The sequence below is a fragment of the Protopterus annectens genome, chromosome 13.part0 (genome assembly GCF_019279795.1).
Source record: "Protopterus annectens isolate FY-2018-M chromosome 13.part0, PAN1.0, whole genome shotgun sequence".
NCBI lineage: Eukaryota > Metazoa > Chordata > Ceratodontiformes > Protopteridae > Protopterus > Protopterus annectens.
In genome coordinates, this window is record NC_056747.1 from 381,972,469 (window position 1) to 382,000,231 (window position 27,763).

At 36.2% G+C, this 27,763-nt stretch overlaps 1 protein-coding gene across 1 annotated transcript in view; it reads right to left on the minus strand.

The window, feature by feature from the left end:
* Window positions 1-27,763, minus strand: part of APC2 (APC regulator of WNT signaling pathway 2) — a 788,186-nt gene that overhangs the window by 15,477 nt on the left and 744,946 nt on the right. The window contains exon 13 of the mRNA XM_044053997.1: window positions 15,412-15,528. Within this exon, the coding sequence (XP_043909932.1) occupies window positions 15,412-15,528 (117 nt within the window). The remainder of the gene's footprint in view (window positions 1-15,411; window positions 15,529-27,763) is intronic.

Genomic DNA, 27,763 nt, shown 5'->3' on the forward strand with positions numbered 1-27,763 from the left:
AGGGACAGTCACTGGGGAATGTTCTGCTTGAGGAGTCTCAGGCATTTTCTCAGGAATGGGGATTGCTGATGAAATGTTCTCTGGAACAGGAACATTGGACAAGTCACTCTGAGAACTAGAGTCTTTGTCACAGGCAAGATGCTGTAACACTAGTTCTGACACTAGTAACAAATGATTTCAATTTCATCTGAATACCACTCCTTGTGATTACACAATAAACTATCTCAGCACTTGACACAGTAATGTTGACCATTCCACTCAAAGATATCTGTGGCTACTTTCGACCAAGGTAGTTCAGGAATCTGGCTTTACTGAAGTGGCTCTTTTTGTAGATGCGGCTTTGTACTATTAGATATTGAACAAGATGAAAGACTTTCTCAATATCTCTTGACATAGAAGGCCAAAATACTAGACCTCTCACCCTTCTTTTGGTAGAATCAGCTCCTGGGTGGCCACAATGCAAGATCTTGATATACTTTTGTTGCAAGGACTTTGGAACAATCACCTTAGGACCTTTCATGATACCATTGTCAGACAAGATCTCATCTCTGTATGTAAAATATTGCTGCACCTCTACTGGGAAATAAGATTGCTTGGAAGGCCATCCTTGACTGATAAAGTGGTTGAATGTATGGAGAATTGGATCGGAAGGTGTGTGAGTTCTGAGCTCATCAAGACATATGGAAGAAATATTTCTTATTTCCATGACCTCAAAATCAAGTTACTCATTGTCATGTAGTTCTGTGGTTTGTCTGGGTGACCTGGACATGGTATCAGCAAGATAAAGAAGTTTGCCTTTTGGATAAACAAGACTGAAATTGTACTTCTGCAATATGAACATCATATGTTGCAGTCTAGCTGGAGCTGTATGCATAGGCTTTCTCAAAATAGTAACTAAAGGCTGCTGGTCAGTTTTGATCTGGATAGATCGGCCATAAATATAATCATGGAACTTCAAACAGGCAAAGACAATTGCCAAAAGCTCTTTCTCAATCTGGGCATAGTGCATCTCAGTCTGGGTAAGAGTTCTCGATGCATAGGTTACTGGTTTACCCTCTTGAAGAATGATTGCACCTAGACCAAACTTAGAAGCATCACAGGAAAGAGTTACTGGTCTGTGAACATCATAGTAGCTGAGAGTTGGTGGGTTGGTAATTTTCTGTTTCAGGGCATCAAATGCTCTTTGGTGCTGTTCAGACCACGACCAAATTACATCTTTGCGTGTCAGCTCTCTGAACATTGCTGAAAGTTTACTTAAATCTGGAATGAACTTGACTAGACAGTTGACCATGCCAAGAAAATGTTGTAGGGCTTGGACATTGTCTGGAGATGGCATCTCGAGAATTGCTGTTTGGTTTGAAGGATCTGGTTGTTTTCCTGAACTGGTAAACACGTGACCAACATAAGTAACTTCTTGTAGCCTGAATTTGTACTTCCAAGTATTCAGCTTAAGATTCACTTCATGTGCTCTTTCCAGATGTTTCTTGAGGTTTCTGTTGTGTTCGACTTCACCATTGCCTCCAACTAGAATATAATCTACTATAATAGCACAATGATAGCCAGAAAAAATTAGCTCCATTGCATGCTGAAAGACTTCACAGGCAGAATTTATTCCAAATGGCATCCTCAGAAATCTGTGCACTGAAAGTGGTTAACAATGAAGATTTTCGGTCAAGCAAAATTTGCCAAAATGAACTCTTTGCATCTAAGATAGAAAAAACAGTGGCTTTTGGCATGAGGGCAGCAACCTCTTCGAGTGTGCACATTGGATGATGTCTTTTTAATGTTTTATTCAAATCTCTTGGATCAATACATACTCTGATATCATCTGAGCTTTTCTAATGAGCCACCACCATGGAGGATACCCATTCAGCAGGTTCTTCTACTGAGCAAATTACTCCTAGGTGCACCATTTTGTCTAGCTCAGATATGACTCTGTTGTGCATAGCTAATGAAACATTATTTGGTGGTCTGATAACTGGGCTGACCTCCGGGTTTAACTTCATGGAGTACACAACTGGTAGTTTGCCTAGTTTGTCTGTAAAAATAATACTCAGAAAAAATAATTTGGGTGAAATTTGAGCTGTTGTCATGCAGGCTTAATTGGTGATATTCTTTATTAAGTGAAAGCAGTCCCATTTTCACACTGTCTCTGAGGCCTAATAATGACTGCACATATCTCTTGACTACAAAAAATTGCAAGCCATAGCTGTTCCCAGTGGAGTAACATGAAAGCACCACTGAGCCTTTGGTCTGAATCTCTTCACCACCAGAAGCAACAAGCTTTGCACACTTTGCCAAATCAAGTTGCTCTGCAGCTTTTACTCTAGCAAATGTCTCTGCTGACATAACATTGCACTTTGAGCCAGTGTCTACTTTGAGCTCTACAGGACTCCCATTAATCCAAACAGTACAAAAGATCTCATTCTTTGCCCACAAATCTACTGCATTAACTGTTTCATCAAGCACAGACACACCACCAACATAAAAAGTAGGGTTGCAGCTTTCTAATTGATCAACTTGCCTCTTGGAATGCCCTCTTTTAATAAAATAACATGCCTTATGTGATTTACAAAACCTTTTGAAATGATTCCACTTATTACAAGAATGACACTGCTGACCAAAAGCTAAGTAGTTTTCTCTTTTAGGTTTGTGATTTCCACCTCAGTTACGACAGTTGACTATAAAGCTGGGGGGGGGGGGGCATGTGTTTTGACTTTATTGGCTCACCCTTATGCTTCACTGAGTTTGCCCTGGGATTTTCTGGAAAGACTCGAGGTTTCTCAAGGACTGTTACAGGACCTGCAGTGTTTGCCATGTACTTGGGCCTGTTTCTTTAAACCACATGCTGCATACTATCAACATGAGCTTTGTCACTGTGCCTTCCATAGCTATTCTCACTTGTAAGCATACTTGTGAGCTTTTCTGTGAGCTCGTATATCTGACAAATCTCAATGGCATAATTTAATGTTAAATTACTGTCTCGAAGCAAACTCTTCCTCACTGTATCATTATTAATACCACACACAAGCCCGTCTTTTATCACCTCATCTCTCAAATCACCAAATCTGCACATTTTAGCCTTGTTTCTCAAGTCTGTTATATATGCTGCAAAAGTTTCACCAGACTTTTGATCCCTTGTGTAAAATAAGTGCCTTTTCATTGTAATATTCATTTTGGGGGTTACACATTTTTTCTAAATTTACATTTTAAGCACTCTGGGACTTCCCTTGTTTCAGACAGTACCACTATATGCCAGTCTTCCCCCTTCCCTGCAAACACAGCAGGTACATACACAAATAAATGCTCTCTTTCAAAGGCCTCTTAACCAGCTAAGTTAAGCAGAATAAATGCCTTTGTACATACATCTTTGTCAGAAAAAGCAGCCTGAATGAAAATATCGTATTCCTGCTCAAACACTCTCCAATTTTCTGCAATATTGTTATAAAACACAAGCGGTGCAGGTCTGCAAAATCCATCTGCCATGCCCACAGAATACAGTAAAACACAATGCAAAATGGCCCTTGTAATTATGTACAAACATGCATACACAGCAGGCATTTGTAATAATATTCAAAAGCACAATAAGCTCTTTGAAATATTGTACTCTGTGAAATATGCCTTAAAAGAATTGTACTTTGCAAAATATTCTTTGAAATCTTTGTGAAATAACTGCACTGTAATACTGCATATACTTGCAAACACTTTGAACACTTCGGATATTTTGAATAGTTTTAGTTAATATGAAAAAGTAGCATGTAGCAAAAAAAAATGATCGTTTTCCTTTTTTGTACATTTATGCGATTCTGATATTGTTTCAAACATTTTCATAATTATTTCGAGCACTTTATCAATATGTTGCAGTTTCTTGCATTTCATTTAATGAGAAATTTGTTTTGAGTGTTCTGAGTTCTTTGTTTTATATTTATAGCAAAAGAAATCATTTAAGCAAGTTTTAGTACCTGGAATTAATTTCTGACTTGTTTTGTTAGTCATTTGAGCAACAGGAATGATACACTCCTGTATATCCCTCCAACTTTAACCAGTTGCCTTATGGCTGTAACTCTGAATCCCATTCTGACACCATGTCACTCTTCTTATGTGCATTAAGAAGACGTTGAGTCTTGGGTGATGGTTTAAGTAGTCTATTGTATACAAATACAAGCAGTTTATTGTATACAAATACGCCAGGATGGACGCCAGGAACATTAAACTTAAAGGAACTATTTAACTAACTGACTGACTACATATTTGCAGGCTCACACTCTGGCTGCTCACTCAAAATGGCACTCTAGCTTGCACGTGCTCGGTACTTATATGCACGTGCTGACTCACTGGAAAGCTTCTTAAGGGTATATCACACATACTGATCTACAGGCAGCTCCATCTGCTTTTCTGATGGCAGCAGCTATACTGTATCTAAGCAATGGTAATCATCCACAGGAACTGCAAAGCCTTCTGCTATTTCATTAACTTTTAGTTACTGTCTGACAATAGTGTATCAAGTTTTTTTTTTTGCCAAATGGTTGAATACTATATTTGTGATGCTGAAGACAAGATCACTTCTACTGGACCATTCATGTGTTATATTAAAGGACATCTGTAGGAAAATGGTATCACTGAGATTAAGCATAATGCTTTCAAGTTTGCATTCTTTTGCACATTTGGTGAGCCAGACACTGGAGTCTATTTTGATGTTCGTGATAAAGATACCAAAAGTAGTTGCCCCAGGACATAGCCTTGAGCACCCCAGTGGTGTCAGGGAACAGTGAGGATAGCAATCCTCTAAATCTTGACTATTGTGTTCCAACATGTAGCTAACTGAGAAAACAAGTTATTGCAGTTTATGTAGGATTCCAGCATGGGGTATGGTGTCAAACACTTTAGCTAGATCAAGGTAAGCCGAATAGGCAGAAACACCTCCTATCATGGAAATCACACTTTTAAAAAATGCTATAAGGTTAAGCATGCTGTGGGTAAGGTCATGAGGAAGCCTTTATGTGTCTGCCTGAGCAAATTCCATAATGATACTTTCCATCACCTTGCTTGTGAGATTGATTAGTCTTTTATTACTGGGATTTATGGAAGGGTCCCCTTTGTGGCTTGTGACTACAATTGCCTACTCCCAGATATCAAGGATGTAGCCAATTTTTACTGTTTATTTAAGAATCTGTTAATGGAGTGCATATTAGCCTGTTTCTGATTGCATAAATTAAGCTTACAGGTATCTTACTTGGTCATATGGAGCGGGTGTTTTGAGCTTACTGAAGGCAGAAGCAACAATGTGAACCATTTCAAAGTTTCAGGTCCGTGTTGTAAGGAGGAAGAATGGATATATTACTGCACACAGAGCAGGCATCTGGTGCATAATAGGTGTGCAAATAAGCTGCACACAATGTAGGATTGTACTAATGCAATAATTCACATACAGCTGCCTAGATACCAAAGGTGTCACTTGAAAGCAGTTTACTGTACAATTGCAGAGATGCATTAACTACACAGAAGGCTTTGTGCCTCTGTGACACCACAACTCATGTGATCAGTGTTACACTGATGCCCATTTATGCAACTATACAAAAGGCACTGTGTCCAACACATGCAGTCACTTAAAAGGTTATTAAGCAGAAGATATCCAGGATTCTGTCTTTACCATTCTGTTTCATGACGTCGCTCTATCATATTTTACAAGAGCACATCCAAGGCATATGTTCATGAATTAGAGGTGACAGTCAATCTTCAAAGTTACTGCTCCAGAGTTCCCTGAGGGGTCGGTTCACCCCCCCCCCACAATGTTCCAAGAAAGAGGATGTGTAAAAAGGAAGGAGGCAGAATGACTTCTCTTTCAAGTCAGTCACTTCTGATACAAACTTGAGGGATTGCGAGGGTTTCCTCAGCCCCTACAAGAAAAAGCCACTTTTGGTAAAAATTTTTTTTTTTTTTTTTTTTTTATAATAAACACTAAATAACAAAGGGGAAGGAGAACACCTATGCCTGGTTCCGCTGTACAAACACAACTTATCAGAGAAGAACCCTCTTACATGAATTCTTTTTTCCAGTTATTCATACATCTTCCTAATTAGCCATATTATTGCATCAGAGAATGCAAATGCTTCCATTGCCCTACTCATAAAATCCCAACTTACTCTGTCAAATGCTGTCTCTGCATAAGGCACACATATATTAATAGAAAATAAAACAAGCAATATTAACATTTTTCTATTTACACACATTATTCATTACGTTTTCTTTTTTTTACAACTTTCAGTCCAACATTAAATAAATATGTCACATTTTGTCTTCCCTTAAACCTCATTTCTCCTCTTGAACATTATTCTGCATGTTCTCTTCCCATAAATTTCATTTATGTCCATGTAATGTGCTCCTTCCCTTTTCTAAAGATCATTGTTCCTATTCTTTGATATCTTTTACGATATTCAATACTTCAAATACAGCTGGTTTCGATTTTGATTTCCATTTTCTAGCAACTGATTTTTTTGAGAGCAGACTGAATGACATTTAATAAGGCCTTACCATGTCTAGACAATTTCATATCCTGTGTTCTATCTCCAAAGAATTGTTTTCTTAGTTACAGTCATTTGCTTCCACAACATTTCGTTCTTTTTTGAAACACCTTTATGAAATTATCACTTAAGACATAGGCAAACATATATTAACAGAAAAGAAAACAAAACATACTAACATCTTTTCCGTTTATATGCACTATACATCACATATTTTCTTTCTTTATAACTAGCATCAGTCCAGTGTTACATAAATTCCTGAATTCTTACCTTCCCTTAAACCTCACTCCTCCTGAACATTGTTCTGCATGCAGTGTTCCCACAATTTCCATTTATTTCTGTGTAATTAGATCATTCCCTTTTCTAAGGATCTCTCTTCCAGTTCTTTTATCTCTTTAAATATTAAATACCTTGAATATAGTTGGTATAGACTTTGATTTCCATTTTCTAGTAACTGTTTTTTAGGCAGCCAACAGAATTAAACTTAATAAGGTCTCACTATGTCCTGGCAGTTCAGATCCTGTGTCCCTGTACAAAACAATCATTTCCTTAGTTACAGCCAGTTGCTCACTCAATATTCTTTGAAGTCTCTTAGGATATAAAAGTACCTATGCAAACATGTCCAGACAAAATCCTACACCTTCTGGTCTTTGCTGCAGACTTGGCAGCCATACATATGCTCCCTATTTCTTCCCTTGTAACAATTCTCCCAATCTTGTCTAACCTCCTGTGATTGATTCTTATAGTTATTGTGCAATATTTTATAAGCCCTACTAATTATCCCATTTTAACAGTAGGTTTTGTTCTAGATTCAACTAAAACTTCTACCAGAGTGGATATTTCACTTAAGATTTCCCCTATCCCTTTCTATTTGCCTATACTCTGATATCAGTCTCAGGTAGGAAAGACAGTCTCTATCCTGCAGTCCAAACATCTTCTTGGCCTCATCCCACTCTGTTACCTTTCCTTCTCTATGTATTTGCTCCTAATATCTTGGTTCCTTTGACAGTTTTCTCCAGTAAATTCCAGCCCCCTCTTGCCTATTGTCTGTATCTCTACTTGCAGTCATCCCTATTGGCAAAATCTCCTTTCTCTATTCTTGTGTTGGCTTACTTCTTAGAATGCTTTCTGCTGCACTACCTTATGAATGCAATATTCTATATAGTTGTTACTGTTCTCCTTACATATCTGCATTCAAAACCCCACTCTTTCCTTATTTCTTGAACTCCCCCATCCTCATTTCAACATTATCCCTTTCCACTTTGAATGATAATCTTCTGCTTGTGTTATATATACATGCACCTTAACTGTGTAGCTCTAAAATATTCCTTCAAATCAGGTAATCCTAAACCACCTTGTTGTATTGGAAGGATTAACTTATCCCACTTAACCCTAGCCCTTTTCCCATCTCAGATAAAGTCCTTCATCTCCATATTAATTATTGTCCACAATATTGTCCACAACTTATCTGGCTGATAAAAATACTCCGGATCTGTATATAAAACCGAAGGAACTAAAAACATTTTCATTACTTGTACCTTATCCTTATCCATAAACAAGAGCTTCCAGTCTCTCAGTTTTTGTATTATTTTTGTTTAGTCCCTTCTCACATATCCTTTGCTGACATAATAGAAGCCTTTTTAATCCGTACTCCTAAATACTTCATCTTGTAGTGTCCCCATAAATATGACTATTGCTTAACCAATTTGTGTGTGGGTACATCATTTATGGCTATAGTCTTTGTTTTATATTCATTAATTTTATCTCCCAAATAGATTTAACTGTCTCAAAATGATCAGCAACACTGAAATGTCCTCTTCTAGATTTATCAGGTACAAAATAATATCATCTGCAAATAAAGGCAACTTTTCTTGACTACCATACCAATTATATCCTCAAATTTCTGAGCCCCATATTTTCTTTGCCAATGGCCCTAAATATAAAGTAAATAACAGCGTGTAAAGAGGACACCCCTTCTTTTCACCCTGTTTAAACACAACTTATCAAAGTGTAATCCTCCTACTTTAATGCTTTACTGTGATCCTTCATACATCTTCCTAATTAACAGTATTATTGGATCAGGGAATTCAAATGCTTTCATTGCCCTGCTCATAAAATCCCAGCTTTTTTTGAAAAATGCTTTCGCTGCATTAAGACCCACCAACAACACCAGTATTTTCCTACATTCTGGTTCTGTCTGCAACATCATTGTTCTATTAATGTTCTCAAATGTTTGCCTTCCCTTCACAAAACCACTCTGATCTATATCTGTTAATTGTGCCTACACCTTTGCCATTTGTTTTGTTAGTATAGACATAAACACTTTATAATCATGGCTTAATATTGAAATGGATCTATGTGAAGCTGGGTATTATGGATATTTTTGTTGAAATTCTTAAACTTATGAAACAGACCAGATTCTGGTACACAGACTTCTTCTCACGATGAGGAAGTTCTGTTTGTGACCTATGGTTCAGTGTTCTCTTCATCTTGAGTGGTCCCCCTGGCAAATAAACTAATTGATCTAGCAGTTAGGTGATCAGGGCAGGAGCCCAACACTTGCAAATCAGTACCTCAGAAACTAAAATTCTCAAGCCCCGACAAAGACAGACAGCTTTGGACCAAGGGTCCTCTGGTCAATTCCATCATTGTGAGAATGGCAACAAAAAATGAGCTGGCGAAGAATACAGCTACTGTTCACCTGCCCAAAAAGGAATCTAGGGCTATGGACAGATTTGGAAAGTGGACATATACTTCAGGCACTTTTGTGTTTACAGCCTTGGACTATATCATCCATATGAATCATTTTCAGATGCATTTGGTGCAGCAAGCACTGGCCCCTTTCATATGATCCCCAACATCAGACACTAGGAAACAGCTGGAGACTTCCCTGGGCATGATAATCAACCTCTTCATGCTGCACATACACAGTGGAGACATGAAGTGGCTAGGGCTGTAGGAGAGGGCACTTCAATGAGACATCAAGGATGTTACTTCTATGCAACATTTTGGACAAATATAAGGCATCCCTTGTAAAGCTCTTGCTTGCAACATAAATAGCACATGTTGGAGGGACAGGTATGTGTCTCAGAGACTACCCCATCTCTAGAGCACGCTTCCCATCCATGTTCTTCTATAACCCAATTCAAGCATAAGATGGACCAGTAGATGAGGAATCAGAAATTCACTCCTAGTCTAGCACCTGTCCCAAATAAACAGAGCCAAGCCCTAGCCTGCATATATCCCTTAGAAAAATGTTAAGGTTCCTAAACTTGTCAGATATATTTGGGGTACATGGCTAGGCTTAAAAAGGCCTCTGTGATCATTAGGCTAGTATTCACCTATGGAAACACCCAATGATATTATTTAAATTTTGGGAAAATATCAATGGAATCTCTAATGCATAGGACTTTGCCAAGATAATTTCATGCTTATCATTAGTTCAATACTAATTGCAACTTGTTCATATTTAGATCCACCTGAGGAAGCCATGGCACATTAATGATGGTCTTCACTCTATGGCTGAACCTTGAGAACTCCAAATATTAACCCTACTTTAGGATGTGATACGTTGTGGTAATCAGCAACTTCCTGTGTGAAACAGCATTCAAGAAAAGCATATCACCTTACCAGGTATTATTCTGCCTATACACTTTTTCAATCTCACTATCAATAACATTCTTTTAAAGCATGCCATCAATTAATATAATGTGCAATTTTCTAAAATAACCCAAAGTGTCCATTATCATCAGTGACCTCCTAGTGTCAGCTCCATAAGTGAATAGCCCCTATCTCCTCTCAGGCTTTGTTTAAGTCATAATAATGCTACTTGGACTTATTACACAGTATATAACAGAAGACCTGCCAAAAGTAGTCCAGTTTGTTTATGATTAAGTGATATTAAATTGTTTAATTTTCAGTTCAAAGTGATGATTGTTTTTTGAGAGTTTTTATTACTCAGTGTTTCTAATATCTTGAGCTGATAGTATTGGCACTAATGAAGGTTATACAAATGGTTATATAATCACAGTCAAGTAAGATATATTTAATATATTAAATAATACGTGGAATTTATTCATAATACTTGTTCTAGCTAATAGATTCCTTTGCATCCAGAATCAATGAAAACTGAAGTCAATTTTTCTTGTTAATTACCTCTGCAAGTAGTCCATCCAGTAATACCTTCTCTCTACTGTGACCAGATGCCTTTCTTTACACTTTTCCTTTCTTAACCCTAATTACTTGTCTCCTGGTCACAGCTGTGCTGTCTGCATGATTGATGCCTGTAACTCCCATTTGGCTTTATCCGTCATGATTCCTGCTTTCCTATCTCATAGGTTATTACTGAATTAGAAGTTCAAGATTCTTAAGATCTGGTCAAAAAGATATTCTTGTAACTGGAGATTCAGTTATTAGAGTAACTGATACTTACATTTGCAGAGAAGATAATGAACATCGAATAGTGTTATGTATCCAGGAGCAGAAATAGAGGATGTGAGAAAGGCCTTAGAATGCCTTAATTTAAGGAAATAGGGATCTGTTTTTATTCATGTTGGTACAAATGATCTCATCCACAAGAACTCTCTGACTGTTAGTAGGGAATTTACAGTCCTCTTAGATGGCATAGCTTGTACAGGTGTTAGGACATATTTTTCACAAATCACATATAGACAGGAGAGTCAGGTCACCGTGAATTAACTTTTTTTTCTTTGGGGGGTGGGGCTATATACCTACATGAAAAAATGTCTTTTTTTTTAAATGGAAATGTGTAGAGCATCCAAACCTAATTTTGGTCACATGTGTTTAGACAGGACAGTGTGCCTTGTCAAGATCAGGGAAGATTTTTTTTAGCATTTATTTTGCAATATTTAACAAACACAAGGCAGGATTTTTGTCAGGTCAAAAATTTAACAGTTCACAGACAGCAACATTTGATGCATCCCTAATGGTATTGATGCTAAGAGCATTAATAATAAGGTGTTTCTTTTTACTATTGCTGGAAAATTTCCTACATTCCCATAAGACTGATGTTGTTATTGTTTTTGAAATATGGTTAAAGAATAATGACTGGAAACCAGTTCTGTCAGGGTATAAATGTTTTTACTGTAACAGACATTCTAAGAAAAAATCAGGTGGTGGTGTTATGCTAGGGATTAAAGATTGTTATGAGACCTGTGATAATTACATGTTCAATGATAACACCAATACTATAGACTGTGTAACTGTGACAATAAAGACACCACTGGAACATATAAAAATTGTTGGAGTGTATAGACCACCAAAGTCAAGTGCAGATAACCTACAGGAATTCATACATTTCTTGCATAAAACACAAGAAGGATAATAAGTAGCTGGGGACTTCAAACAGACTGGAATAATGATGTTGATTCAACGGCATTAGTAAGAAAATTATTTACAACGTATGTTCAGGAACAACAATTGCTTCACAATGTAAAATAGCCTACCAGGGAACAGAATATACTAGCTATTGTTTGTCTTCCTAAAGAAATGACTGTTACTTCATGTAAAGTTTTACCACAGTTGATGTGCAGTGATCATGGGGTTATAAAGATTAAATTCTTGCTAGATAATTCTGCCACACTGAAATGTAAACCGATGCAGTGAAAAGTAATAATAGATTATATGGAAGTAAAACAGTCACTATGCAAAACTGACTGGATTTATAAAGTCTAGGAAAGCAGAAATTATGAAGCTATTGTTTGCTAGTTATATTAGACCAAACTTGAGAATGGAATAACAATATGGAAACTGTATAAGAAAACAAGCATCAATAAAAAGGAAAGAGTACAGTGGAAATATAGCAAGGGCAAACATGTATGTGAAAATTTAAGTTATAAAAAACTAAAATATCTAACTTTGTACAATCTCTCATATAGATACTTAAGAGGAGACCTTATTCAGATGTATAAAGCATTTAGAGACAACTGTCTCTGGGAATGTTTGGGGTTATCAAAAAGTGACATAGACAGGCAACCTATGTAGAAGATTCTATAGGAATGAGAAGTGTACTAACTGGTTCTCTGAGAAAGTAGTTTATGCATGGAATGGACTACCAAATTACATTAAAACAAGCACTAGTTTAGGAATTTTTAAGAAAAGCCTGAACACTTATTAAGGAAACAAATGCTTTAGCATATTGGCAGGCTAGAAGGGCATTATTGCCCATGCTTGAAATATTTCTACGTATGTATATATGTATAGGAATCAATCAGAGAAGGTCAACAAATATTAGAAAGAGAGATTGGATAATTCACAAAGAAACAATCAAATATGCAAGAAAATGCTGAAAATTTAGGATTTTCGTCTGGATGTGTTTGCATTGGTACTTTTATACCCCATGCAGACTCAAAAAAAATGTTCCCTCAAGTGGATGGCAAATGTTAAAGGTGTAATGTGGGAAGAAATAAATATCTGGGAGTGAGTGAATGAGTGAGTGTGTATGTGTGTGTGTGTGTGTGTGTGTGTGTGTGTGTGTGTATATATACATATATATATATATATATATATATATATATATATATATATATATATATATATATATGTATGTATAAGTGTGTGTGTGTGTGTGTGTGTGTAAAGAGTTGACAGACTTTAAAAATTCCCTGTACAGTACTCTGTCAGGGATACTGGGTGAACAAATGAGTGTAACTAAGGAAATTATTTTTTTGATCTGAGATACAGGATATGAATTGCCTAGACATAGTAAGGCTTTGTTAAATTTAATTCTGGTGGCTGCCAAAAAATCAATTACTAGAAAATGGAAATTAAATTCTAAACCTACATGCTTGAAGTAGTGAATATTGTAACAGAGACAAAAGCACAGGAAGTGGGATCTTTAGAAAAGGGTAGGAATAAATTACATAGAAAAAAAATAGAAATTGTGGGAACAATACATGCAGAAAATGTTTTAGAGGAGGAGTGAAGTTTAAGAGAAGGCAGGAACTGAATAATTTATGTAATGTTGGTGTGATTATATTGCATAGAACAATATATGTGATGTATAATATTTGTATATTTGTAAATGTGAACTTATTAATACAGTTTGTTTACTTTTATATAAATATCAGTTTGCCTATGTCACAAATGATAATTCAATAAAGGTGATTTTTTTAAGAAAAAAAAAAACAAAAGAAAAACTTCTCATGGGATTAGTAAAATGTAATTTCTTATGCTATAACAAAAGATGAAATTCCCCAAGGAATGGCTCAGAAGGCTCATGCAACAAAGATTACGCCTGCCATATTCCCTAAGAATGCCTCCATGGATTAAATCTGAACAGTGATGTCAGCTTTGCCATGCATTACAGATTAGATGCCATTTCTAGGTCTGGGTGTCCTTATCTAGGGCTTTCCTGACTGGGCCTGAACCTGTAGCCAGCTGTTCTGTTTGGAGCACTGCTTTGAACTCTGCTCTTGCTATGGGTCTTACTGAAAGCATGTGTAAAAGTAAGATGCAGTGTTCAGTAAAATACTCATCATAACTTTGTAACATTGAGATGACATTTTGCCAACAGGATGACTTCCATTTGCCATGCTCCTTTTCCAGGTGTTACATAATTCTGTGGCAACAGTCAGATTTGGCCTCCAGATTACAGTCTCCTCTTTCCTTTCCTTTGACACTGAGTAGGAACTGTGATTAGTAGGAAAAACATCCAGATCAGGTGGCTGCAGATACATTAAAAGAGGTGGTGTAAAAAAAATGGCTGCAGATACAGTGAAAGGGGAGGCTAAAAAAAACGAAGAGAAAACGAGATATGCTTTAAGTTCAGTACTGAAATAAATTCCTTATTATGTGTCTTGTTACCAGGATGTCATCTTAAACTTATTGTGAGCACCTCATATAACAATTGTTTCCACCCTCGGTTCTCTAGGAATTGCAATGTGAATCCTGTTAGGCCCCATTGCTTTCTCTACCCTTACATTTTGAAATTCCTTCGTGACCATTTCCTCTGCAAAAATTCTGGAATCATTTCCATTCTCTTGGTTAATTCCATTGAGTATAATAATTTTCTCTCACCGATGCATAAGGATTTTTTGGGTCCATGTCAACTCGCTGAAAAATATGTTGAAAGTATAATGTTGAAATGTCAAAATGAAGAGGTGTTAAAAGGTTCAACTCAAAATACCTACTCCCCCTACATGAGTAGAGAGCTGGACTTAGCACTTGCTTCTGAGTTTCATGAACAGGGAAGTGATATTCTTTGTTGATTGATTGTGTACCTGCGCAGTGTAATATGCAGCACATGTATGCTATTAGTAGGCATTTTGAGTTCAACTTTGTAAAGTTTCAACATTTTTCCATTTCAGGATTTTGTGTTCAGTATTATGACTTTCAGTATACCACTCTTCAGTATATGTTGCCAAATACCTGGATGTTTTTGAGTTCAATTTTACTTCTGTTTGCTTTCTTATGTCTCTGTAACTGTATGCTCCTCTCTCTTCCTCACTGAACTGGCTGTCCTTTCTTCATTATGAGACTTTGCTTTTATGACTGATTTTCCTGCTTTCATTGATATTGCTATTCAGCAATTAAACCACTGCAGCATGAAAAACAACTTCCCTGATGACAGTGGTACAGATCTGACTCTTGTAATTCCAAATCCTATTTCACAAAATATTATTTCAGTAAAATGTACTGAGGGAAGCTAGTTCCTCACTATACCAGGGCGAGGCAACTAACCATGCTACAGTATTATTCATTTTAACTGGGTAATTCTTTTTATCTAATGACCAAAAAACAAGAAGCAGGGCACCCTTTTCATTTTTACTGGTCCAGGGCACCCTTTTCATTTTTACTAATTCTTTTTATCTAATAACAATGTGAGGTTTCAGCAGAGTTGATAGAAATATTAAGAAATAGAATTTCTTACCTTTGTGGCACTTAGAGCACTCTGCATTAATGCTGACACACTTCCAACTTCCCGTAATATCTTCTTGCTGTTAATGTCAGCCCTCCAGGACAGATTTCTTAAAATACTGGCAATAACCTGTAACAATATAGACAGAACACAGTTGCTTTTTTAATAAATGATGATATCTGACACACTTTCTGTTCTTTATTTATTTTTTTCACTGATTTCTTTAAAACACCTCTAATTTCCTGATACAATAACTTCTCTGCATCCCAGGCAAAGTGATGGGGAGACTGCTACCCTAACTAGGGTAGCATCATCACCCAGCACAGTCATCACCCTCTAATTACTTATTGTTTCCACCCAAATGCCCCTTCCATCACCCTCCAATTACTCCTCAAAACCATCAGTATTTTATTCTGTTTCCACCCAAATGCCCCTTCAGCATTGCACCAAATTAATAAGGGATGCAAAATCCTTTATCACTGACATCAGAAAAACCTCAAAGCACTTCCTCAAATTAATTTCTATGTGTTTATTTTCTGTGAAATGCAGGACACATTCCTGGGCTGCATAAACATGCACACACACACACACACACACACACACACACACACACACACACACACACACACACACACACACACACAGGCATGTCGCATGAAATACTTGCCAGTATTCATGTCACAGATAACTTCCTGCAGGCATACTAATTATTTTACTTAGCCCTTTGAGTCATGAAAGGCACAAACCTCCTATTCCTTTATAAAACAAATGGCTCCTCAGATACCGAGTTAAAGGACCTAAACCTAACTGCCTAGTACTTTCGTATTAAATGATGAACATGTTATTTCTATAACATTATATTACTAAAGTATAGACTTTTTAATGAGCTTTGGCTATGAAAACTGAGTAGAAGCGATGGATTTTTGGTGTAGCCAAGGCCTACACTTATGTCAGAAGTCCTGGAAGGGTCATTTGCAGATGAAGCCAGTATAACATAGACCAGAGTCTTTGAAATATGTATTTTTCTCCTAAATAAAGAATGTGTTTGCTGGAGGGTCCATCATTCCATGAGTCTGTCATTCCTTCTGCATAACAGATTAAGTTATTTCCATGGGCTACACAAACGTTGCTATCTGCATTTGTTTTGAAAATAACACTGAATGGTTTTATTATTTTAACTACACAGATAATGACATTACATTACTCCTATGTTATGACCAGAGGTTAAGATCTCCTGGATGGCTTTGTGCTGCAGGAAGAATAGTTATAAGTTTCATGATGCCTTAAGTGGCTCTCCTTCTCTAACTCCCTACTTCATAGTTATGTCTATTTATTCATAAAATATAATCACATTCCTTCATTTGATTTTATGTTGATTTGTGTATATACAAGCAATGCATTGCTCCACAGAATGAACACTATGTATGCACACCACTGCTGCATAATGCGGTCTGCCACAAATTTCCCTACACCTGCAGTTTCATCTGCTGCAGATATAGTTTGGTGCTCCTTAGTGATGAATGCTATGTAAAATGTCCCTTGACTAATTGTCAATGTTTTCAATGGAAACGATTTGGGGATAAAGATCAAAACAATCTTATCACTTATAATGAGCTCTGATCTTCATGGCACCATTAATAAGCATATCACACTTGTTAGAAATAATTTCAGTTAATGATTTGCAATAAAAGTGACTTTGGGCATGATGGTTATAATGTGGTAAAAAAGTATACCAACTTGCATCATTATGTCTATTGTTAATGCTGTATACAAAGAAATGCCATGCTTTGGAGAATAAAAAACTTTACATGTTACAAGAGTAATAGACAAGCCTGCATAGGTACTCAGACATTGCATTTTTCAGTGTTGCACTACAGATTGCGAACCAGAATTTATTTATTTTTTTCTTAATTTCCAATTTTTTCCCTTTTGAGCAACATAAAACATCTGGAGGTTGAGACACCATCTACAAATGTATTCAGATATTTTATTTTGTAGTAATACAGCTTTGAAAATGTGAACCACAATGCATCTGAACACATGACAGTTTCCCTTTTGAGAAAATGCAAATATCTAGAAGATGAACCATTTGAATAGCTTGGGACTTTATTCACCTTTATAAAATTATCACATGCAACAAAACAAGTAGCATTTTCATTCATATTTGTCGACTGTATTTTTAAAGAATTGGGTTCAGCCCCAGCCAAAAGAAAAATGGAAGGTATGCACAGTCATATTGAGAACCAACACAAAAATCATTGGTTTAAAATAAAGTTAGGAGCAACCACACTGAAAGTCATCTTAAAAATAAACTGAACGAATTAAGTGCTTGACAAGCACTCACAAACATGCCTAGTTTGCCTGTTAATTGTATTATATGGTTCATATCTTGTTAGTCTCTTGCTTAGATAAGGAAATGTCCATTTAAGCTCCTGCCCACCAAAACAGATTGTCATGGACATTTGTAGACAGTTTAGGCAGATGGAAGCAGTACTGATGAGACATTAAAAAGAAACAAACTCGTATGTAGTATTTTTCTGTGACCATATTCTAAATCAAACATTTGTACCTAGCTCTGGCAACAGTAAAGCTGAAATATATATCTTAACACATACAACTCTTCTTGTGTTATTTTATATTGTGAATTTTAACCTGTCAGTTGAGATGTTAGAGGTTATTTCCTTCCTTCCAAGCACACGTCATGACGCACTAATTTCCTAAAGTTTTCCTCAGCCCAGTATTCTATCTGCCTTTGTCCTAGATTTCAGCTTTTTAGCTATCCATTAGAATATTGGCTACCTAAGATGAATGTAGGTGAACACAGACACAGTGTACTCCATGGTCTTTTCTGTTTTTGTCTGCAGAGGACCAACATCACTAGGTTAAGCATTGTTGTTCCATGCCATGATGTTACTAGATAGGACCATAAGCAACGCAAATAAAACCAGACAGTAGTTTGGGGCATGTCAACAGTAATTTAACTGCATGACTGAGTTTAACTTGCCCGAGTTAGCTGTGTACATTATATAATACTACACATTGGCTTGTGTAGGTTGTGAGAAGTGATGGTTAGTTGTGTTGGAGGTTCGTATCTCCTATTTATTCCTTGCCACGTTTGAGCCTTGTCTTTGAACCCATGCGGTATGCGGTATTCCTGCTTGCCAAAGTACACCAAGCACCACTGCATGTTTTTTTTTCAGTTCTTGCCTAAATGTGGTCAATACCACAGACACACCACTCTATGGTTGCTTTGGACTCTGCAATGTATTCTGTCCAATGCAGCATTTTGCTTTTGTTAAAAAGGTCAACTACATTGGTTTAACTATCCCTCTCAGAGTGACTAGTAAACAACTGAAATTGATTTTGCTGGAATCAAGCCAAAACAGTTTTGCTTTACAGTTTAAGACTGTAAGAGAGCAACACACAGTATATGGCATTTTGCTGAAGACTGTTGTTGTTGTGTCTTTCGGCTTTTCCCGGTTAGGGGTCGCCACAGCGGAACTTCGGTCCGCTAATGATTGGCAGTAGATTTTTACATGCCGAGTTGCCGGCCCTGATGCACAACCTTCAACAAAGGTACGCCCATTCACACATGTTTCCACACAGAAGACAGTCTAGCTGAGAATCGAACAGGACAACGTCTTACTGTGAGGCGACAATGCTACCGCAGCACCACCACCACCACAGACTAAAAGAAAAAAAATACATGTTTTTTTACAAGTGCTGCCAGAAGAGACTTTAATAAGTGTTATCAGAAGCACTGTCAAACTACTGAAACCAGTTTTACTCAGGCTGAAACTTTCCTGCTTTGTAGTTTATGATCATAGAAAAACAACATAACAGCATGTTAAAATGATCATGGGGAAACATACAGAATTTTCCTCTTGATAAAAAATTATGTCCCTTTCATGAGCTCTGCCAGAAGTGCTAACACACCAGTGTGATTGTATGTGATTCTAAGTAGAAATGAAATGAGGAAACAACATAAAGCATTTAGCTTTTGATAAAAACTGTCAACTCTTTTGCTTTTACAAACACTTTCAGAAGCATTAACAAACAACTGAAACTGATTTTATGCAAAGTGAGCTGAAACATGCTTGCACTGCTGTTCATGGTATAGGGAACCAACACAGCATTTTAAAGTAACTTGGGGTGAAACAACATCAATGTTTCTCTTGGCAAAATGAAAAACAAAGCAAAACATTCCTTTCACAAGCATGCCTCAATGCTACTGAATTAATGCACTCACCTCATGTTGTATTTTACTGACCCATAATACTGTACATTGTTATAGCAGAATGAATGCTGTAATGCAGTGCTTAGGGCAGTTTCACATTTGCATGTCAAATCTATTGATGAACACATGTGTTGTAGACAGTCTAGATTCATATCGCTGTGCTGGTCTATGTGTAATTTAGAGAATTTGCTAAGACATACTCAGGATGATTATATGTCCTTTGAGTACAGTATTTAATAATATGAGCATTTAACAATTTGTAGTAGTGTGTGTGTGTGTGTGTGTGTGTGTGTGTGTGTGTGTGTGTGTGTGTGTGTGTGTGTGTGTGTGTGTGTGTAGCAGCAATCAGACTTGGTAACCTCAGCTGTCTCTTTTAGGCATTTCTTCTCCCAACACAAGAAGCCAATTTGACCTCTGCTTATTGTGTTTTGTACTCCTCTGGAGATGTCAGAGAATAATATGTTTATAGCACTGCATACATTTTAAACAGCAAATTAGATAGCTGTTGCTTATTTTCCTTATGCTTTCTAGTGACTGTACCAATTTTTACAATGTGTTCTTGCATTTTACTTATGACACAGGTTATATGCTTGCTGAGAATTCAAACCGTGATTTATAATAAAGAAAACTGTGTATATAGGACATATGTATGCAACATTTTACTTATACTTCCAAAAAGTAAACTGAAGACAGAGCAGTGCCAACCTACACAAAGTGTAGTAACCAAGAGATGACTAAAGGCACTTGTGAAGAACCAGGCAAACCAAAACCAGAATTGTCACTTTTATTCATAAACTTAAAAACACATAAACGCTTAACTGATTCACTAGGTTTTCATCCCAACAAGACTTCATCAGATGAGTGCTTAAACCTACAAACACAGTTTAAATACTTTTCCCCATGATATTTGATCAGTTAATGCAAATTCCATTAATTACTGTTAATTACTGAATTAAAACAAACTGAACTCATACAAACATATTACCTAAAACCACTAAGAGTACCTGTTAGTGAATTAAAAAAAACTTATAAAAAATGTTAAATATATTAAATAGATAAATACATTGTTAAAAAGCTTTGTAGACCAATCTGAAATGTAAAAGACAAAAAAAAATAAATATGTTAAATATGTAAAAACATTGTTAAAAGCTTTTTAAAACAATATGAAGTGTTAAATGCACTTAAAAAATGATGTAAAGAGAGAGATTAGCCTAATGGTCAAGATGTTCACCCTACAAAAAACAAGTGCAGGGTTCAATTACCACAGGAAGCAACCAGCCAGTCTCAGAATGGCTCACCAAGGCAGCTAGCCCACACTGATCCATAACCCCAAAGCACCATCTAGTATCTAAAATCATAACAAAAGTTTTTTACATTAATTTATATTGTTAAAACACTGAAGTATACAAAAATATATGACCTTTACAGGGGATGGGCTCATTACAACCTAGCTGCCCTCAACTTTAAAACTGGAGGTGCTAAGGGAACATTTTCATTCAAGCCAGGTGCTGTATTAGCTTCCACAATGAGTTGCTAATATACTTCTTTGTATTCGAGCTTTGTTTCCTGTGGCCCACCTCTAGGGTCTATGGGTATTTCTTCTGGTACAAAAAATGTAAACCTAGATAATCTACAACTAAGAGTATGTTTGTATAAGGCATTTTTCTCATCCTTACACCTAACAACATAAGTATGTTCATATATTCTCCTTTTTAACCCACAATGAGTCTTCCCTATATAAAATGCCTCACATTCATCACATAGGGCAATATATATTGCTCCAGTACTATTACAATTATTATACCTCTTGCCCCTAATGTGAGTACCTCTACATTTAATATAATCTCCTTATTTTTAATATAGGGACATTGGGTGCAGGCTCCACACTTAAAGGTGCCCACCTTTTCCTGTTTTCCATACCTATTGCAGTCTTCTTTTGTCCACTAATGCCTTTGATGCTGCACCCTTTTCTAAATACAAATTTAAGAGGGGCCTTAAAAATACCTTCCAAGTCTGAAAGTTTAGCAAATCTATTCCATTCTGTGCTTATACTATTTTTTATAACCCCAGAATCTCCACTGAAATTAGTAACAAATACTCCCTTAAATTCATTCTGATTAACGTTGCTACCTTCCTTCCCTTCACTATTGCTCCTATTGCTCAAATTCACCTGTTTTCCTAAAAGGGGAGCAAACCTGTCACTCCTACCATCTTTTACTTCTTTACTTCACACATAGTGTGTGCCTTCTATGTGGGGCAAGCATCCAAACCCTTCAAACAACGGAGTGCTCTTCATCTAAGTGATATTCAGTGTCAACGTCCCAGGAGTGCTCTTTACAAACATAGGGGTGAACACAGTACTTCACATTATGTTTTTGTGGGGACAGATTTGGTTACGGGGTCACAGCTGTTGCTTTCTTCTAAATGTAAGATTCTTGATAAAAAAGAGAACATGTGGACAGTTAACCTAGGGGCTATATTCAAACTTGGGCTAAATGAATATTGGTGAATATGTTGGTTGTTTATTATTTACTTTTTATTTGATCTTTACTTGTTATTTATTTGTGGATTAAAATCTGTATTGAATTAAGTCATGTTTTTTGGTAGACTGTACCTTTAAATGTTAGTATACTTAAGTCGTGTGTTTGCATTAACCCAGCTTTTGTACTGATGATGCCAATGAGAATAACTGTTTTGCAGAGTTTGCTAGCCAAACCACCACTGTGGATTGTAGAGTTTGTTACTGCCAGACTGCTAGGCTTGCTGAGCTTGTTACATTATTGGACTATTGCAGAGTTTGTTACAGCCAGATTATCAGGCCTGCAGCATTTGTTACAGCCTGCTAAATTTGTTATGGAATAAAAGCCACTATTTGGGATTATCTGAGCCTCACTTCTTCTGTAATTACTGTGGATACCATCTTTTGTGGCCTGTTTATATTACGAAAATGGTTAATATTGTAAGTGCTGGATTTATTTATGACTTTTATATTTATTTCCCTGCACCTGCCTGGTGGTGCACCTACTGGTGTAGTTGGGATATACACACACACACACACACACACACACACACACACACACACACACACAGACAAAACACACACGTGTGTGTGCACGTATGTGTGTAAAAACATCCCAGAAGTTGAAGTTTTGATAAGTTTCACTTTGCAGGGAGTTATCATTCAATGACTCATAGAGTTTCCTATCTTCTAATCGAACCCACAGCATAGAAATGTTTCTTCTACTCCCGTAACTTGAATTAGAGAGTGGCTTTTATATTCAGGCACACTATAGTTGATTAAGCAAGCATTTATTTACATTGCTACTATTAAGGGCTGGATTGTTGAACCCCTTACCTCCAAAATAAACTGCAGCTGTAGAGATGTAAAAATGATTAAATACCTGTTGTGCTTCTCTGTCACCCCATAAACACGCACACACACACACACACACACACACACACACACACACACACACACACACACACACACACACACACACACACACACACACACACAAATAACGCAGGCTGTGCATTCATTCTTACTCTCATAATTTGTAACATTTCATTCATAACATTTTTTCATAATAGTAGCACACGCTCACATAATCAGACAGATTTGTCAGTGTACTCCCATTCATAAATGCATACCCATTTATTTATTCATCCGTACTCACAGTCCTCGTCACTTCCTCATTCATTCATTGTAACAAATGCTCTACTGGTCAGAAAATGATAGGTTTGTGGCTGGATATTAGTTTGATTGCAAGATACTAAATAGAACTTGATTGTTGAAGTTAACATTGTTAGTATTATTGCAAAAGTACCATGCTTAATACAGTCTATAAGCATGAAGACTCTAATGTATAAAACCAACATTTGCAATGTCAAATAATGCTGTTGCAAGTTGTTAAAAGCTAACATTTCTTCTTTTAAATACTGACATACATTTTTTTGTGTTTTTACAGACTGCTTAAACATGTTTCTGTATAGGTAACGGGTATACTAGGATGAATCCATGCTAACACTCTTAACTCATTCACTCCAATGGAGCTCGGGAAGTCTAAGTCTGCCCTGTAACTTCCAATGGGTGGAGCCTAAGCCTTTTGACAGAATCAAAGTATGTCCTATTGTCCTCACATTTCAAACAAATGTTCATATCTCTGGAATCATAGGGGTTATGAAAGCAGTATAAATGTCAAACTCTTCAGCACAAACTATTTTTATAGTGGTAGTATTCTTTAGGTTCTAGGTCATAAACTGAATTTTATAAGTCACAGTAATATTTTGTAAACAACTTACAATATCTCAGCAACTGCTCAAGTTACACACCTACTATCAGCAGCATTTTATTCATCTAGCTGAGAGATTTCACATGAGGCTAAGTAGTTATGTGTTACTTGGTTGTTGAGATATTTAGAAAAATGTGAAAATTATATCTATATAAATTAATACCATAAAAATAACAGTTAGCATCTATTTACTTGCACTAGACAGAGGTCAAATATTAATGCAGGTGAGTTTGCCATTGTGTAAGCTTTAAGATGAAATCTTTTAAAACCTTGTACATAGCATGGTTTTAGAATTATTTGCAAATATGAACAAGCAATATTTGATGCCTACATGCATCAGTAGGAGTTAAACTGCAGATGCACCTGGAGGCGTCACTCAGATGTAATGAGTTGCCAAGGTTACTAACAGAAGACAGATTATAAAACACTTTTTTGCAGACACAACATTGAAAAATGTGATCTTTTTTAGAGTATTACTGTTGGAGGGCAAATTCTGTTAGAAAACGTACAGTATTAAGTGCTTGCGAGCAATTCCAAATTATTGTCAAACAGGATCAGAGAGCATGTCTCCCATATTTTTAACTGCATGCAACAGCTTTATTGCACTGTTAGACATAATATAACTCTTCTTTTTATACTGGCACCTATCCAGAAATCTGGACAAAGGCAACCAACCATCTGCCACCAAACAAAACAGACCTAGCGATTATGATGAGTCAGTTAGTTCTATATGACTCATTAGCATTATTGTGAACTTGCAAGAAGACATTAGTCTAAAAAAGCCCATAGTTAAACATTATAGGCTTCAGTGCTATCACAATCCTTAATGCCAGTAGGAAGTTCATTCCGTGAATCAACTACCCTCTCACAAAGCCACTTTGGTATTCTCTAAAGTTTCTTAAGGTTCTGTAATTTCCATGGGTCTTTTTTTAGATTTAAGACCCAAACATTCAAAAATTAAGATGTTGATAAAAGGCGTGTAGTTCAGAATTAGAACATCCTTTAGCCTTCCATTAGAGAAAGACAGTAAATTCAGAACATCCTTCCTTTTGTAATAAGATACATTCAAAAAACTCATCTTGAGGGTGGAGCCTGAATGGCTAACTGAAAGTAGCAGTATTTTAAAGCTCCATGTAACTAGTTAAATAAGACAGGAAAAAATATTCTTTTTTTTTTCTTCAAAGTATAATATCTTATAATGGACTAATTTACATAATTAGAAACTTTGGTTAAGTTTTACAAATAATTTCCTGTCAAAAAGCTTGGAGATATATTCACTTGTTAAAATGAGCAACTCAAGGAATTATCACCAGGATGCTGCCTTAAAGAAGGAATTACAACAGATGACATCTACCCTGCAGGAGTTGTCTTTGAAGATGGATTTTAAAAAGAACCTAGAACATCTTAAAACAAGCAGTCAGAAACAGGCTGACACCCTCAAGGGAATGCTACAACACCAGACAAGGATAACAGGAATAGAGGTTTCTCTAAATGACTTAGAAAGCAGACTTAAGGAAGAGGAAACAAAGAAACAACTGCTTCTTAAACAAAACACTTGTTTGGTTAATAAAGTAGATGACTTGGAAAATAGGGAGAGGAGAAATAACATCAGGATTTTCGGATTACCTGAAGCACAGAAGGTGAGGATATTATTTCCTTTGTATCAAGCTGGATCCCTGACTTTTTAAATTTAAAAGAAGGACTTTCCTTTGGCATTGAAAGGGCACACAGAGCTCTTGGGAAACCTGCCACTAACTCAAACTCTCCTCCTAGGTGAATAATTATCAAATTTCTTTCATACATGGACAAGGAACTGATTTTAAGATCTGCTTGGAGGAAGGCACCTCTAAAATATAAACAAAGCCTGATGAGATTTGATAATGACTATTCATCCAGAATAATGGAACAAAGGAAAAAAGTGTGGTCAGTGATAACATTTCTGAAACAATATAACATCAAGGCACAACTTGCATATCCAGCTAAGATAAGAATACTGTATGCCAATGAGATGAGGACTTTTATTGACTTAGAGGAAGCCTCTTCATTTATTAAAACGAATAATGTGATTACTTTACCAGAAGATATGGACTGGATGTCACCTTCTCTCAAGAGAACAAAAGAAACAAATGTCTGGACAGACGTCAAAAAGAAGAAGCAAAAGACTGATACTGTTATTACAATAGTTATTAGATTAATGGTGGACACTGTTATGCTTAATAGGTTATGGGGCATGTTAGTGATTAACTCTGAAATGTTTAGTTTATATACATACTGTCAGTTGAATTATTTCCTATAATATTAACATAATATATAAAAGGAGGGAAAAATGTACTGTTGCTTGTCAGAAGTGAAGCTTTCTTTACATTCTATCAGCCTCGTGAACTATTTCAGGTTTTTTTTTTTAACACTCTGATTAGGAACCGCTATATTTGCATTGTCATGGCAACAGAAAACAACTGCGGCAGTTTCTATGGAGTTTGTGAATCTGCGAAGTATATTTAGCCTCACAGATAACAAATAAGTAAAAAGTAATGTTGTTTAGCTATTAAATTGAATTACAATCTAAGGAAGGGTAAATTAGATAACTTAATAGAACAACTTGCAAATACTTTATAAGTTACTCACATTGGACTACAAATTCCTGGAAACTCAACTGAAATGTCCCCAAATTACATGTGAACTTAAATGGAACTGCCTGATTAATAAGCATAACTTACTTTAACAACCTGAATCCATAAGCTTTCTGCTCTATATATGCTACATTATATATGTCACTTGCATATGACAGTCTCTAGAGCACACAGAAAATACATATTATTTTTGCAACATGCTATATTTGCACTAACCATACATTCTAAACTAACTCAATTGGCAACTTACAAGTTATTTATTTGAAACATCAGTCTAAATATTAATTGTGCCCTTGAAATATTGTTGCCGTTTTGACAAAACAAAACCTGAATTGAAAAAGGAATGATTTGAAGAAGTGAAGTATTGCATAGATTTCAAAGACAGCTATTGACACTACAATATAAGAAGAAATGTATACATGCAAGGGAAAATTGAAATGCTTTACACTTTTAGTTAAAATAGCTTATTGTTAATTTTTTGCTTTATCAGAAAATTTAGAGAGCTAGGAAATGATTTCTAATTTGTCTTTATAATGTTTACTAAAGTGGTGTTAGTCACTGACTTGTTTAATGGATAGCGAGTCATGTACAAGACAGACTACTGAATGTTATTTCTGTTTACCTATGTCTGCTGAATTTCTTTTATTAGTACTGATTTAAAACAAAGGAAAGAAAGGGAAGGGAAATCTCTGTTTTTGGTCAAGGGAAGAGAGGCTTAAGAGTATTCTAACTGCCTCAAGAACTCTCTAAGATTCTCTAAACACTATTTGATTAATACTTAGCTAAGGTGAGTCTTGATTACCATATGGGTACCTACACATTCATTCTAGACCTGATGTGATTACCCATTATGGAAGCAGGAGGTGCCCTATGCAGGGTGGGGATTGTCAGGGTGATCATAGTTCATTCTTAGACTCTGCTTTGTAAATCTATAAATATGTAAAAGCACTGCACACTAGAATGTAAGGCACCTCTACTCAGAGTCAGGATACCACTGATAAGCCATGTCTTTTCATAAGTGTAAATTGAAGTTGGTGAGCTGAAGAGTGGGAAAGTAAATGAAGACAGTACACCTGTAAATTCATATTTCATTGGTAATCACTCATTGTCTCCTACAGAGTCCTTTTAGTCAAATTATTTTAGTAATAATCTATTTGTTGTTGGCTTATTTGGTGTATGCTCCTCTGTTGCATTTAATTTATCCG